Here is a 17,003-nt window from a genome sequence, read left to right as displayed (position 1 = left end):
GATAATAATAATAACAATGATAATAATAATAATAATGATAATAATAATAATAATAATAATAATAACGATAATAATAATAATAATAATAATAATAACAATGATGATAATAATAATAATAATAATAATAATAACCTCTCTCTCCAGGACAGGATGCAGTGCTGACCTTCATCTCCTGTCCTCCATGTTTGCTTCTATCTCTGAGTGTTTGTTAAACTGAATCATCTTCATCCATCTCACCCTAACTGACCCAGGAGCAGCAGAATCACTCACCATGTCCGACTCTCCTCCTCTCTGCTCCGGCAGCAGAGGCTTCTCCTCCGTGAACTGCTGCTCCTTCATCGCCGCCATCCTGGACAGCAACCTGCAGTTACCGTGGCAACAAGGAGACATGAGGTCACCAGGAGACAGCTTCCTGTTCAGCAGCATTAACCAACTGTGGAACATTTTAACTCACTGCAGATCATTTTAACTCACTGTGAATCATTTTAACTCACTGCAGATCATTTTAACCCACTGTAGGATCATTTTAACTCACTGCAGATCATTTTAACTCACTGTGAATCATTTTAACTCACTGTAGGATCATTTTAACTCACTGCAGATCATTTTAACTCACTGCAGATCATTTTAACTCACTGTGAATCATTTTAACTCACTGTAGGATCATTTTAACTCACTGCAGATCATTTTAACTCACTGCAGATCATTTTAACTCACTGTGAATCATTTTAACTCACTGCAGATCATTTTAACTCACTGTAGGATCATTTTAACTCACTGTGAATCATTTTAACTCACTGCAGATCATTTTAACTCACTGTAGGATCATTTTAACTCACTGCAGATCATTTTAACTCACTGTAGGATCATTTTAACTCACTATGGAACATTTTAACTCACTGTGGAACATTTTAACTCACTGTAGGAACATTTTAACTCACTATGGATCATTTTAAAGCCCTGTGGAAAATAAAATCTGCACCAAGAACACCCATGAATCCCTGCTTCCTGCAGTGTCCTGACTGACTGTCCTGATTGAATTCCTTTAACAAGTGTTCTGTCTGCAGCAACAACATTTCCGGAGAACAACGAGTTTAATCCATAAAGTTTGTGGTGTTTTGTTCCTGAACTTCCTGTACAGTAACTAGAACCCTCCAGAGGCTCATTGAGTCGATGGCGAAGCTCAGTGACCAGAAAGACGAGGAGATACCGAGGCTGTGATTAGCTGGAGTAGAGTACAGTAACACAACATGACAGCCCAACAACACACTGGAACAACTAGCACTAGAACCCCGAGCTGCTTCATTCTGCTGCAGGAAAACAGGATGTAACGCTTTTAATCTGAAGTCAGACACACAAGACGACAAAAACAGACAAACTCTACAGATTCATCCTCCGTTAATTAACAACAACATGTTTAAATTATTTTAAACTGATGTGTGAAACAATTTGGTCGATGGGAAAGTTAGAAAAGACGAACAACGGAAAAAAAACACACAACAAAGAGTAAAAAAACCACTAATAAAGACACACAAAGCCACAACAAAAGAGATGTGAAACCATTAACAGACAATACTAAAAATGAAATAATTACACAAACGTAATATATGAACAAAATGAGACAGAAAACAGAAAAGTCAACCACAAAGAGACACAAAACAACCACAAAGAGACACAAAACAACCACAGAGACACAAAACAACCACAAAGAGACACAAAACAACCACAAAGACACAAAACGACCACAAAGAGACACAAAACAGAAGAGACAAAAGAGACAAAACTGTCTCTGTCTTTGTCCTGGTTCTGGTCCTGGTCCTGGTCCTGGTCCTGGTCCTGGTTCTGGTTCTAGTTCTAGTTCTGGTCCTAGTTCTAGTTCTGGTCCTAGTTCTAGTTCTGGTTCTGGTTCTGTCCTCTACAGTCCTTCAGTTATTCTGGACATTTTATCTGACACACTGATGAAGTCCAGACGCCACCAACACTCAGGGATGAAGTGTGTGTGCGTCACTGACAAACAACACACACTTCCTACCAGCAGGGATTTTCAGAATAAAGCTCCAGTGTGTGAAATTCATATGCCATGTGGTTTTATGAAACGTTCCCCTCCTGATAAGAACTTAAATCCAGCTGTGAACACATCAGTCTGTTTTAGGAAACATTATTCAATCACCTGCTGCTGCTTTAACCCTCATCTCTGACAAGAATAGTAATAATCACTGAATATACTTTATTACCTCCAGTTCAGTCAGTAAACTATAAGAATCAAATCTGGAAGTGGATAAACATGTTTTATTCTTGAAGTGCTCTTGAGTTTCCAGGTTTTCTGTGTAAATATCCTTCATTAACTATAGAAAACTGAAAGATACGTCTGTGGATGTGAAGCTGCAGAGGTAAAGAGATTTAAACAGAAGCAGCTGTGAGGAAATCCCAGTCTGGCAATAATAAAACCGAAAACCCCACAGAGCGCCACCTACAGACTCTCAGACATCACTGACGATAATCCAGACACTATAAACTTTACTTCCAGCTGAATCTGTTCTTGTGTTTCTGGTTTTATGATGCATCTCTGCTGTATAACAGTTGTCTACCCCTCCCTCGTTGTTTGTCGTTCTTTCACACCTCCATCGTCCCTCCATCTCTGATTATGTAACCGAGCTTCTGGTGAAATCAATTATCATCACATTAGGGCGTCTATATTTGGCTTCCTGACGCCAGTGGAGGACAGATCTACTGTCTGCAGCTACACACCGACACGCTGCTGCTGCTTTATCAGGGAACATTCAGGGAACCTTCAGGACCTTTAAACTGGTGCTGGCTGCTGGATCAGGATCCCCAGAGGATGTTCCTCTGCTGCCCCCATCAGGCCACAAAGGGCAAAACAAATATCACAGGCAAACAGTTAGCATACATTACCCAGAATGCACCTGAACCGTTGACAGTACAGTGTAAGACTTCTGCTAAACCAACCTCAACCCCCTGGACTTTACTGTTGTGGTTGTTTTGTGTCTCTTTGTGGTTGTTTTGTGTCTCTTTGCAGTTTTCCATCATTTTTATGAAATGTGTGTCTTTGTCATTATTTTGTGTTTGCAGCTAGTTTTGCATCCCTATGTGGTCACGTTGTAGGGATTTCTGGTAGTTTTGTGTTTCTATGTGGTGGTTTAGTGTGTAATTGTGGTAGTTGTGTCTGTGCAGCCTCTTCAACACTCAGGGACACATGGATCCATCTGTGTTCAAACACATTCCTGCTAGTGGTCTGGTTGTGTGTGTGTGTTGTGTGTGTGTGTTGTGTGTGTGCTGCCAGTGGAACCAGCCAGGCCTCCCAGTTTGTGTCCACTTCAAAGCTCTTCATCCTCTTAATGAACGGTGGGTGACGAGTTATTTAGGGACTGAAGCAGCTTGTTCTGGTTCTGGCTCAGACGGACCCGTCCTCCTCCTTCTCCTACTCTTCTTCCTCCTTCTTCTGCCTCTAGTTCTGCCAGACAGCGTTGCCATGGCAACAGCTCGGTCCCATCAGCTCTGTCTTCACCTTCTCTCTCTCTGTGTTTTTTTTACGTTAGACATTTATTTTCCCACCAGCTCAGGAGTTCTCACGCTGCTCTCATCCGTGGGGTTTTAAAAATCCCAGCGATTTGGTTCCACTTCAGATCTACGTACGGAAAAAAATCCAGACATCACGACATCTGGGTTCAGAGAAATCAGAAATGTGATGGCAGAATTTAATCCTGGTTCCCTCACAACATAATAGTTCCCTGTTGTGTCTCTTTGTGGCTGCTTTGTGTCTCTTTGCAGTTTTAAGTCTTTTCTTCTGCATTTATACGTAGTTCTGTGTGTCTGTCGTTATTTTGTGTTAGCAGCTAGTTTTGCATCCCTATGTGGTCAGTTTGTGTGTTGTTGGTAGTTTTGTGTGTCTGTGGTGGTGGTTTAGTGTCTGTCTGAATGAGCAGGTGTAACATCTACTCTTCAACTCTTAGCGTTAAAGCGGTGTCATCAGCGTATAGACAGACATCAGCAGATCATCAGTTATTGGTTGTTAAAGCTGAAGATTAGTGAAGGAAACTGATTAAAACTTGAATCCTAGCTGGGTTTGGACTTCATGCCTCAGGTCATTAACGGGTTTGTGTGTCTGTTTTCTGTGCTGTTCAGGTCTTCTTCAAGTCGCATCTTCACTGCTATTTTACCTCCTTATTGCTGCTTTAAATCACACATAATGTCCTCTTCTGTTCTCCGTTCACGTCTCTCCAGACCACACATTCTTCTGCAGCTCCATAGTAACCTGTTCTCTGGTTCACACAGAATAAAACTCTATTCAGCTGTCTCTGGTGGCTGCTGGGATTCTCTGGGTTCTCATGAACAAAACCTGATTAAAGACTTATTAAAGGCTGCACGGTGATCACAGTTTAAATATGAAGGTTTTACATTTTTCAGAGCTCAGCACGTAGGTGAGACGGATGAGACGCTAAATACCAAAAACTAGACACAAAATCAACACAAGTAGATGAAAAAGTACTGAAAAAAGAGAGAAAAATCAACCACAGAGAGACAAAACAACCACAGTACAACCTAAGAAATGCAACACTAGCTACAGACAATACAACAACCAAAACCAGACTTTAAACTGCAGAGACAGAAAATGACCACAAAAAACCCACAGAGACAAAACAACAACGAGAAACCAAATTATGATTGTCCATTAATCAGTTGAAGTAATTTTAAATAAATCAGTCTAATTGTGTGATTTCTGCTCCTAAATGTGAATATTTTCTGGTTTATTTCCTCTCTGACAGTAAACTGAGGATCTGTGGACGAAACGACACCTCTGACCCACATTTTAGAAACCAAACCACTGATCAACCAGAAAACTGATGGACTAAACCAGAAAATAACCTAAAGCTGAATGCTAATGCTAACAGGCTAGCGTACAGAGGGTTGTGTGTCTGCGGTGTCGGATTGATTCATTCATGTGGAGGGAAGCATCCGATGTCCAATCATTGATTGATTCCTGGAAACTGGGACACAACAGACTGGTTTATAGAGAACCAGTAGAACCAATAAAACCAGTAGACTGGACCAGTAGACCATTCTAAGTACAGAACTATAATATAATAATGAGGTACAGTCAGACCGTTCTACACCGACACAAAGTGATGGGATGTTGGTGTTTAGTTTAGTCTCAGGCCAATGAAACCACACTCAAATCACTCAGATCTCTCTATAATCAGGCATTGAAGATACATGACAGAAAACCTCTGTGCCATCATCACTGTAATATTCTTTGCACATATAAAATGCTCAGCTTTGACAATTTGATTTTATATACAAATTTAAGAACTGTCTTCAAAATTGTAAATAATATTGCTCCACCTCCTTAAAAAACTTCATTAGACTTTATTCTGATCAGACGACCCGATCAACGCGTTCTACTGCACAAAGAAACTGCGCTGGCCTTTACAGATCATCTGCGTTTGGTCGAGCAGCCTTCTCTTATAAAATTATCAAACACTGGAACAACCTCCCAGTTAGCTTGAAGACATCTGTAGATCTACACACTTTCTCAAAAATTTAAAAACACATATTCTCAATAATCAGACATGTCAGCACTAGTCCATAGTAAATGTGTTTCTCTTTTATTTAGTAACGTAATGTTTTGATTTTATTGTTGTTGCTACTTTTGTTTTATACATTTTGATAATTTTATCTTGAATAAGTTATATATAAATGTATGTGTAATTCTGATGTATTTTATTGATGAGCTGAGGTTAATTTTTTGAATTTCTTTAATATACTGTTTTATATTCATTATATATGTTGTATCTGCCCAGGGACTGCAGATGGAAATTAGCAAACAGCTATAATCTGGTGCAAAGCATCTTTTCTTTTTAAGATTAATGTGTTTGTACATTGTCCCTGTTAACTAAACTAATAAACTAAACTAAACAGTTAAGATGTGATTCCTGGAGGTTCATCCAGGTGAGCAGAGCTGATGAGTTAATCCTGACTTATGTTCTGTCTTTATCCAACCTGATGGTCTGATGCTGCCTGTTCCACTGGAAACAACACACCTGTACACCTTTAACACACCTGTCTGTCAAAACAAAAAATCCACAAAAGAAATCACAAAAAGACAAAACCACCAGAAAAAGATATAAAACTAATAAAGAAAAAAGAGATGCAACACAAAAATGGCCAATGCTTATTTCATGTGTCTTTGTGGTTGTGTCCCTCTACCTGTCCCTGACCTCTGACCTCCTGCTGACAGGTGAGCCTGTAGCCCCTCAGCTAGCATCATGCTAATAGTAGCTGAATGGATCAGCACTGAAAGGTGCAACCAAGCATCCCTTCTGGTGGTTGTGTGTCTGTTGTGTCGTCAGGATTGCAGCATTGATGCCAGCAGGGCAGACGGAGGACAGTGTGAGTCCAGCAGCGTCCACCTGACCGGCTTCACCGAGTTCTTCCTGACCGACCGAGGACCAGACGTCAGAACGAAGCTCAGTGGAGCAGAGAGATGAGGACGGACACACAATTAGCACAACAGAGACACAATCCATCCCAGAGAACACACAATTTATCGCAACAGACACACAAAGAGACACAAAACCACCTGAATTACAGAACACCGTCAGCTGGAAACGTCTCCCAACGTTCTAGACTCAATCATCTCTGACCTCCATCTGGAAAACTTCACGTCATATTCCACAGAAACCACCTCGTTCTACATTCTCACCACGATAGACTGACTGTACCAACCACACTCTGTAGAACCAGAACCTTCCTCCTCCGGGTTCTGGTTCCTCTGGCTCAGAGTTTTAGGTTGAACTGCAGGCAGTGTTTCAGATCAATAGAATAAATGCAGGAGAAACAGAGGAGCAGGATGGAGATCCATCCAGCTTAGAAGAACATGGTTCTAGTGTCATTTTAAACTAAATTTTAGTCATTTTGAACTAGTTTCATATAATTATGGAGAGTTTAAGCTGCTTTGGACGATTCTGAAGTAGGTTTGGACAAAATATGAGCCAATACTGGACAGTTTTATGTTACTGTGGACAGGTTTTTAGTCATTTTGGACAGTTTGAGATGTTTTGGACAATCACAGTAAGAGTGAAGTGTAGCATGGCTCAGAAACAGAACAGAGCAGCAAGTTATTGGATATCCATTCAGCATGGAGAAACATCTAGAGATGATGAGCAGAGCAGAGAGGAAACATCTGAAAACATGGAAATAGAAAAACATCTACAGGATGAGGAGATAAAACAACTCAGACACAAAAAAAATCTAAAATACCACGATGAAATACATGTGGCATGGCTCAGAAACAGAACAGAGTGAAAGTTTTTAGGAGCCGTGAAATTCATTTTCAAAGAGACACAAAACACAGAAAAGGAGAAAAACGAGACGGAAAATAATGAAAATGAGAGTCAAAATGACAAAGATGAGATGGAAAATGAAAACAAAGAGACGGAAAAATGCAAAAATACCAGAAAGAAATAAAGTCAGCATGGCTCAGAAACAGTGAACAGAGGAGCAGGATGGAGATCCATTCAGCATGGAGAAACATCTGGACATGATGAGCAGAGGAGTGTTTCCAGAGGCTGGAATAATGAAAATGTCATTTCAAAGTTGTCCAAAATTACAAAAACTGGTCTAAAAACAACTAATGGAGTCATTCTGGACATTAAAAAGGATCCAGAATGACTCAGTTTGTCCAAAATGACCTAAAATCTGTTCAAAATGATGATGGAGCAAAATAAAACCGACTGGCTCAATAAAAAATAAAAAAGTTAGTAGAGGCTGTAAAAATGCAAACGCTTAGAATCAGAGAAACTCAAAGTCTGTCAGAAACAAAAAGTATCCAGAACGACACGAACCAGAAAAAACACAAGACTCCATATGACAGAAATGAAAAGACGGAAGACAAAAAAACGTGAAAACTGAGATCAAATAAGAAAAACAAGAAATGAATCGTGTAACAAGAAAGAAGAAATGAAATGATAAAACAAGACACACAACCAGAAAAACACCACCGTGAGTAAAATGAGTTCATATTTAAACCATGAAAACACAAAAACAGCAGATCAGAGGGAATTATAGACACTATGAAGTCCACGTTAATTAAAATAACGTTCCAACCTGAAGAGTTTGAATAAATCGGTGCGCTTCAGTTTTTAAATAATGAACGTTGTTTCCTGGAAGATGTTTTAAATCTGTTCTGCCTGAACGTTTTAATGCAGCTGGCATCTGACCAACACTTATTGATAATTTTGCTCCTGAAAAAGCTGAATCACTGCAGCTGCTTTCTGAATAAAATGACATTTAGCCTGCAGCTAGCATCGATAAGCTAATGGTTAGCCATGGAGGTTATTAAAGGTCATTCTGTTCCGTTAGTTTCATATCAGTGCAGGTTTTAGAGAGGTTTCTAAATTAATATTTATAAGCAATATGATTCATTTGAAGTTCATTTAATATTCATCATTAGCATCAAGCTAACGTCAAACTGAAGCTTTTCTCTACAGTTTATTCCATTTCTAGCAGTTAAAATTATTCTGGTTTCTAATTGTCTGCATGAATAAGTACAGATAGAAAATGTCAAAAATGAGACACAACAAGGAGAAAAACGAGTCAAAATTAAAAAAAATAAATATCCTTTTGTAATGCATTATGAATTGTGCAGAATAGCGGCTAATTTTGAAGATAAAATGTCCCATCTTTCTTATTCTTTATCTCATTTTTTCCCCTAATTTTTGTTTCTTGTTTTGTTTCTCACCATACTATGCTCATTTTTTTCATCTTCTCTCACTGTGTCTCATTTCTCATTTTTCTCATCTTGAGCTGTCGTTCATTTTCTTGTCATTCTATTTTTTCCTCATCTCTCATTTTTTTTGCAGAAAATTACACAGTTTTCTAAAAACAAACACTAATAACTCAACAACAGCTCTGTTGAGGCTGCTAAAGGACGGATCTGGTGAATCCAGGAGCTGAAATGATTCCAAATAAGGTCTAAGTGGAGCAGCGCCGAGGCTGGAGTTGGAACAAAAGCAGCAGCGTTTGGCTCGTCGTGGATCTATTTATAAACCGGAGTGAGAAACAGACTCCCAGAGGAAGGACAGATCGGCTTCAGAGTGTCTTTCATGTGTCCAAGTAATGATAAGAAGCTCCGGATACTATGACGGGTAAAATAACAGGTGAGAGCAGAGAATAAAACCAGGACACTGATTCTACAGCGAGACACCGAATAATGCAACCAGAAATCAATTTTATTTGGAAAAACAAGACCAAAAAAACCTGAAAACACGAGAAAAATAAAACGTGAAATAAAAGGTGAATGAGAAACTGAGACAATATGAAAATAATGAGAATGATTTGATGAGAAAAGAGAAAATGAGAATAGAAACAAAATGAGAAAAATGACAAGAAATGAAAAAATTAGAAAAATGAAACAAAAAAGTGACAAAATGAGAATATGACAAAAAAAAGGGATACAAAACAAGAAAAAGACAAAATGAGAAAAATGAGAATACTATCATGAGAAAAGAAAAAACTGAGAAACAAAAGAAAAAGACAAAATAAGAAAAATGAAAAAAGAAATGAGACAAAAAGCAAGAAAGATGAGACAAAGTGAGAAAAGAGAAAAAGAGAATAATGGGACGGAAAAAAGACATCAAGAAAAACAAGACAAAGTGAGAAAAATTAGAAAAAAATGACAAAAATTCGGATCATATGAGAAAAGAAGAGACAAAAGATACAGTGAGAAAATGAGAATAAAACAATGAGAAAAATATAAATGAGACCCAAAGTGAGAAAAATGAGAAATGAGAAAAATATGAGGAGAAAAAATGACAAAGAAAATGTGACAAAATATGAGAAAAATTAGAATAATGAGAATAATATGGCGAGACAAGAAAAAAATGACAGAACAGGAAAAACAAGACACAAAATGAGAAAAAGAAATGAAAGAGACAAAAAGTACGAAAGATGAGACAAAGAGAGAGAAATGAGGAAAAATGAAAGAAAAGTGGGTTGAAAAATAAGAGAAAAATGAGAAAAGTAAAACCAGACATAACTTGGGAAAAACAAGACAAAATTTCAGACAACAGGACACACAATGAGAAAAATGAAATGCAATGTGACAAAGGTGTCACAGAATGAAAAAAATACAAAATAAAATGAGAAAAAATGAGATGAGAAAAGAAAAAATGAGACAAAAGACAAACAAGATACAAAGTGAGAAAAATGGAAAAAAATTGAATCAAAAATGACAAAGAGCAAGAAAGATGACAAAATGAGACACGGTAAATCTAGATACAACTGGAAAAAACAAGACAAAAATTTTGAAAAATGGGACAATATAAATGTGAAATAAAAGGTGTCTTAGAATGAGAAAATCAAAAGAATAGGGAAAACATGATGACACAGAACAAAAAAACAACACAAAGTGAGAAAAAATTAGAACAAAATGAGTAAAAAATGAGATCGTAAGAAAGATGAGAAAGTGAGAGAAATGAAAGAAAAATGAGAAAAAATGAAACAAAAGAAAAACATGACACAAAATATGAGAAAAGTGAGAGACAGAAGGAAAACCAGACATCACTGGAAAAACAAAGCCAAAAAAATCTGAAAAACGGGACACAATGAGAATAATGAAACAACATGAAATAAAAGGCGTCACAGAGCAGAGAATAAAACCAGGACAGAGATTCTTCTGTGAGACTGACTGATGCAACCAGAAATCTACTTCATCTTCTGGTAAAACCTGAGACGTTCTGAACCTACCCCTAACCTGATGCCTGGGTTCCACCAAATTCTATCAACCTTTATCACCTCCAGAGAGTCAAGCTTTTCCTCAGCTCCACTTCAAACCAGATGTGTCATTTATCAAACCTCTGGAGGCCTCAGAGCTGCACCTAAAAACTAAAAAAAACTGAACTATCCACGTGTTCTGTCTGCAGAAAAACTTCATTCCACACAACTCCTTTAGAAGTTCACCAGAAATAAACACTTTCTTCTCACCAGATTCTGCAACGAAATTAAAAAATTCTGAGAAGCTTGACGACGCAACCAGGAAGTCGTCACCGACTCAGCTGAGACCAGCAGAGAAGTGGTGAAAATTCAGAATTCTGGGTTGAACTGCAGGCAGTGTTTCAGACCAATAAAATAAATGCAGAAGAAACAGAACAGAGGAGCAGGATGGTGGGACATCTTTCTACATCAATAAGAGACATGAAATGATAGAAACAAGACATAAAACATAAAGAATGAGACACGAAAAGACCCAAATAACACGCAAAATGACGAAAACGACACAAAATGGCATAAAACCTAAATGACAGAAGCAAGACATAAAACACCACAAATTAGACTCAAAATGACAAAAATGAGACAGAACGCCATAAAACAAGAAACTGAAATGAGACACAAAGACAAAATGACAAACGAGACACGACACAAGACAAAAAACAACCAAAACTAGACACAAAATGAGCCAAAAAATGACAACAAAACCAAACAATGACTCAAAATGGGGGGGGACAAAATGACACAAAACAGCAAGAGGACAGAAAAGAAAACCCAAAGATACTGGATGATTAACCCTTAAAAAGCCGGGACTGAGTAAACTCATTCACGCTTACTCGTACACACAGCAGAAACCCAACATTCTCAGCTCAACACGTGTGACTTGTTTATGATTGCTAATTAACATAAAATATGCACACACCCGTATGTTTGGTAAGATATAAACATTGGCCCCAAATTTGCTTATTTCAAACGATGAAGCCGTATGAGCCGTTATAACGAAGCCGCAATTACGAAGCTTTTATCCAGGCCGTGTACCGTAATAACACGGCCGAAATTCAAAATGGCAAACGTCTACGACAATGAGACCTCGCAAGACTTGATCGATATTTTTATGGATTAGGTGGTTTTAGTAGATGTACTTCTCCAGAAACATGGCCTTGTAAGGGTTAAATAAACGCGCCATGGCTCAGAAACAGAGAACAGAGGATCTAGTAGTTGCAGATCCATCCAGCATGGTGAAACATGGAGATAGAAAAACATCTACAGGATGAGGAGGTAAACCACCACCAAGAGAAAGCAAAAATACCAGGAAGAAATAAATGTGGCATGGCTCAAAAACGGTGAACAGAGTGAAAGTTTTGTTGGTGGTTGTCGGAGGGGCAGCTGTAGCTACAAATGTGGCTTACCACCACCAGAGTGAGAATGTGTGAGCGAATGAATAATGGATCCACTGTGAAGTGCTTTGAGTGGCCAGAAAAGCCCTATAGGGTCATTCCAGGTGAAATGACCAGATATTCCTTGGGGCTGTTGCTGCACCATTTTCAAATTAGTCCTAAATTTGTATGCCATTAGATAGTCACAAAAGTACTTTCTATGCAAAATTGTAGGCCTGTAGCTCAAATAGTTTCTGAGTTGTGGGGGTCTGAAATTTTCAGAATTTGGGCTATAAAAAGCCTTGCCAGTGTTTGTTGCATCTTTCAGTGGTTATTTCTCAGCCTCTAGACATACCAGAGAGCTGTGAGTTGGTAAACAAGGCCTCTGCATGTAGCTAGTGCCCCACAAACATCCCCAGGTGTTTCCCTACACTCTGCAGGCCATGGGGGCTTGCTAAAAATTAAGAGATACCTACTCATGAGTGGAGTTTGGGACCTTAAAAGTACTAGAAATACTGCACAGAAGTGTTCTAACACCCCTGGGTTCCATTCTACACAAACTTGTGTGATAACTTAGCAAACTGGAGCTTTCTAGGTACCTCAGTTTGGAAAATATGAGCTCCCAAATTTGGACAAGATTTTTAATTGGCTATTTTTGGTGTCAAAAATCTCAGTGTGGGACAGGTACCAGAGACCCCACATTTTTCTACAAGACAGTTCCATCTGTCTTCTATCACTGTACAAAAAATTTTGTGTAAAGTGTAATGACATGTTGACACCCATTTGCAATGCATACAACCACCATCTGGGGAAACCACACGGAATGACCCTATATAAATCTAATCCATTATTATTATTATAAGTTTTTAGACCCGTAAACATGGAATTCATTTTCAAAAAGACACAAAACAATACAGAAAAGGACAAAAACAAGATGCAGAAAATGAAAACAAATTGATAAAAAATGCAAAAATATGAGAATAAATAAATACAGCATGGGTCAGAAATAGAATAGAAGAGGAAGCTGGTGGAGATCCATCCAGCATGGTAAAACATCTACTGATGATGAGCAGAGTACAGAGGAAGCATGGAGATCTTCAATAGAAGTTCAATATCTTATAAACATATAAGACATGAAATGACACAAACTGCCAAAAAAAAAAGCAGAAATGAGAGAAATGAGAAAGACAGAAAGGAGATACAGAACAATAAAAACAAGATAGAAGATGAGAAAAAGGAAGCACCAAATGAGAACGCACTCAACAAAAAATGAGAAAAACCAATAAAAAATTAAAAATAGACAAAAAAGAGGAAAATCAGACACTCAGTATGAAAAAGAGAAAAATTAGGAAATGAAAACACAAGATGAGGTAAACAGAACAAAAAAATGAAACAAAATGAGAAAAATAAATGAGGAAATGAGACAAACAATCTTCAGAGTAAGTAAAAGTTAAGTATCTTCAGCACATGATGGAAACGTGCTGGATGTTTGAGTTCTCCTCAGAGCTGCAGGACATTAGATTTAAAAAACCACGAGTTAAAATTAAACTACAGTAGTAATAAATAAACCTACAGTAATAATAAACCTACAGAGATGACAAATGAACCTACAGTGATGACAAATGAGCCTACAAAGATGATAAATGAACCTACAGAGATGACAAATGAACCTACAGTGATGACAAATGAACCTACAGTGATGACAAATGAACCTACAGAGATGATAAATGAACCTACAGAGACGATAAATGAATCTACAGAGATGACAAATGAACCTACAGAGATGACAAATGAACCTACAGTGATGACAAATGAACCTACAGTGATGACAAATGAACCTACAGAGATGATAAATGAACCTACAGAGACGATAAATGAATCTACAGAGATGACAAATGAACCTACAGAGACGACAAATGAGCCTACAGTGATGACAAATGAACCTACAGAGATGACAAATGAACCTACAGAGATGATAAATGAACCTACAGAGATGATAAATGAGCCTACAGTGATGACAAATGAGTCTACAGTGATGACAAATGAGCCTACAGAGATGACAAATGAACTTACAGAGACGACAAATGAGCCTACAGTGATGACAAATGAGTCTACAGTGATGATAAATGAACCTACAGAGACGATAAATGAATCTACAGAGATGACAAATGAACCTACAGAGACGACAAATGAGCCTACAGTGATGACAAATGAACCTACAGAGATGACAAATGAACCTACAGAGATGATAAATGAACCTACAGAGACGACAAATGAGCCTACAGTGATGACAAATGAGTCTACAGTGATGACAAATGAACCTACAGTGATGACAAATGAGCCTACAGAGATGACAAATGAACCTACAGAGATGACAAATGAACCTACAGTGATGACAAATGAGCCTACAGAGATGACAAATGAGCCTACAGTGATGACAAATGAGTCTACAGTGATGACAAATGAACCTACAGAGATGACAAATGAACCTACAGAGATGATAAATGAACCTACAGAGACGATAAATGAATCTACAGAGATGACAAATGAACCTACAGAGACGACAAATGAGCCTACAGTGATGACAAATGAACCTACAGAGATGACAAATGAACCTACAGAGATGATAAATGAACCTACAGAGACGACAAATGAGCCTACAGTGATGACAAATGAGTCTACAGTGATGACAAATGAACCTACAGTGATGACAAATGAGCCTACAGAGATGACAAATGAACCTACAGAGATGACAAATGAGCCTACAGTGATGACAAATGAGCCTACAGAGATGACAAATGAACCTACAGAGATGACAAATGAACCTACAGAGACGACAAATGAGCCTACAGAGATGACAAATGAACCTACAGAGATGACAAATGAACCTACAGAGATGACAAATGAGCCTACAGTGATGACAAATGAACCTACAGTGATGACAAATGAACCTACAGTGATGACAAATGAACCTACAGTGATGACAAACGAACCTACAGGAATGACAAATGAACCTACAGAGATGACAAATGAACCTACAGAGATGACAAATGAAACTATTGTGGGTAAAACATCCAGAAGCTGCTGCTGGGAGCTAAAATCTGAACAGAACAAATGTTTGCTCTCAGTCCAGCAGTTCTAATTCAACACAATCAGCTGTAGAGGAGAACAACGTGTGCTGCCTACCTGAGCTGCTGGAGGCCGTCTGCTGCTGATGTCCTGTTGCTGCTGGTCTTATTGTGTTCCTATTGTGCTGCTGTTTCTGTTTCCGTCCTCAGGCTGGGCGGTTGGGGGTCTGTCTTTTGTTCCTGTTGTGTAGTTGTTGTGCGTCCTCAGGCTGGGCGGGTGGGAGTCTGTCTGAGCTCGGCGACACAAAATGAGAGATGGCTGCACTGCTCCTCCTCCCTGATGATAAACACAGAACACGTGTCCTCAGCAGTGATGCAGCACAGAACGTAGAACACACAACATAGAACACACAGAACATGTGTCCTCAGCAGTGATGCAGCACAGAACATAGAACGTAGAACACACAGAATATCAAACATAGAACACAGAAGACGTGGAACACACAGAACGTGGAACAAAGAAGACAGAAAACAAAGACAGAATAAAGAAGACCATAGAACACACAGAACATAGACCATACAGAACATAGAACATGAACACACAGAACATAAACCATACAGAACGTAGAACATGAACACACAGAACATATGTCTTCAGCAGTGATGCAGCACAGAACACACAGAACCTAGAACAAAGAGGACATAGAGCACACAGAATGTAGAACACACAGAACGTAGAACAAAGAGGACATACAATGAAGACATAGAAGAAAGACCACAGAACACAACTGAGAACATGAATACACAGAACAAACAGAACATTAAACACGTAGAACATAGAACAGATAGAACCATGAACATAAATCAAAAGATAAGATAACTAAACCTAAAGGAACAGCTACCAGATTTAGTGTTCACATTGAGACACCAGGATGGATGTAAAACTGATCTGGAGTCAGATATCTAGACCTCCATGAACATCTAGACCTCCATGAACACCTAGACCTCCATGAACACCTAGACCTCTATGAACACCTAGACCTCTATGAACACCTAGACCTCTATGAACATCTAGACCTCTATGAACATCTAGACCTCTATGAACACCTAGACCTCTATGAACACCTAGATCTCTATGAACATCTAGATCTCTATGAACACCTAGACCTCTATGAACACCTAGACCTCCATGAACACCTAGACCTCTATGAACACCTAGACCTCTATGAACATCTAGACCTCTATGAACATCTAGACCTCTATGAACACCTAGACCTCTATGAACACCTAGATCTCTATGAACATCTAGATCTCTATGAACACCTAGACCTCCATGAACACCTAGACCTCCATGAACACCTAGACCTCTATGAACACCTAGACCTCCATGAACACCTAGACCTCCATGAACACCTAGACCTCTATGAACACCTAGACCTCCATGAACACCTAGACCTCTATGAACACCTAGACCTCTATGAACATCTAGACCTCTATGAACATCTAGACCTCTATGAACACCTAGACCTCTATGAACACCTAGATCTCTATGAACATCTAGATCTCTATGAACACCTAGACCTCTATGAACACCTAGACATCCATGAACACCTAGACCTCCATGAACACCTAGACCTCCATGAACACCTAGACCTCTATGAACATCTAGACCTCTATGAACACCTAGACCTCTATGAACACCTAGATCTCTATGAACATCTAGATCTCTATGAACATCTAGACCTCCATGAACAGCAACATCTAGACCTCTATG

At 38.7% G+C, this 17,003-nt stretch overlaps 1 protein-coding gene across 1 annotated transcript in view; it reads right to left on the bottom strand.

Annotated features, from left to right (window-relative positions):
• Positions 1-15,577, bottom strand: part of ndrg4 (NDRG family member 4) — a 49,346-nt gene extending 33,769 nt beyond the window's left edge. Inside the window, exons 1-2 of the mRNA XM_051952515.1 lie at positions 15,348-15,577; positions 271-361 (exon numbers count right to left, since the gene is read on the bottom strand). Of these exons, the coding sequence (XP_051808475.1) occupies positions 271-348 (78 nt within the window). The 5' untranslated portion in view covers positions 349-361; positions 15,348-15,577. The remainder of the gene's footprint in view (positions 1-270; positions 362-15,347) is intronic.
• Between the last annotated feature and the right edge of the window lie 1,426 nt (positions 15,578-17,003).

The sequence above is a fragment of the Acanthochromis polyacanthus genome, chromosome 8 (genome assembly GCF_021347895.1).
Source record: "Acanthochromis polyacanthus isolate Apoly-LR-REF ecotype Palm Island chromosome 8, KAUST_Apoly_ChrSc, whole genome shotgun sequence".
In the NCBI taxonomy this organism is placed as follows: domain Eukaryota; kingdom Metazoa; phylum Chordata; class Actinopteri; family Pomacentridae; genus Acanthochromis; species Acanthochromis polyacanthus.
The sequence above is the reverse complement of the archived record's forward strand: the minus strand, read 5'-3'. Positions and strand labels throughout refer to the sequence as shown.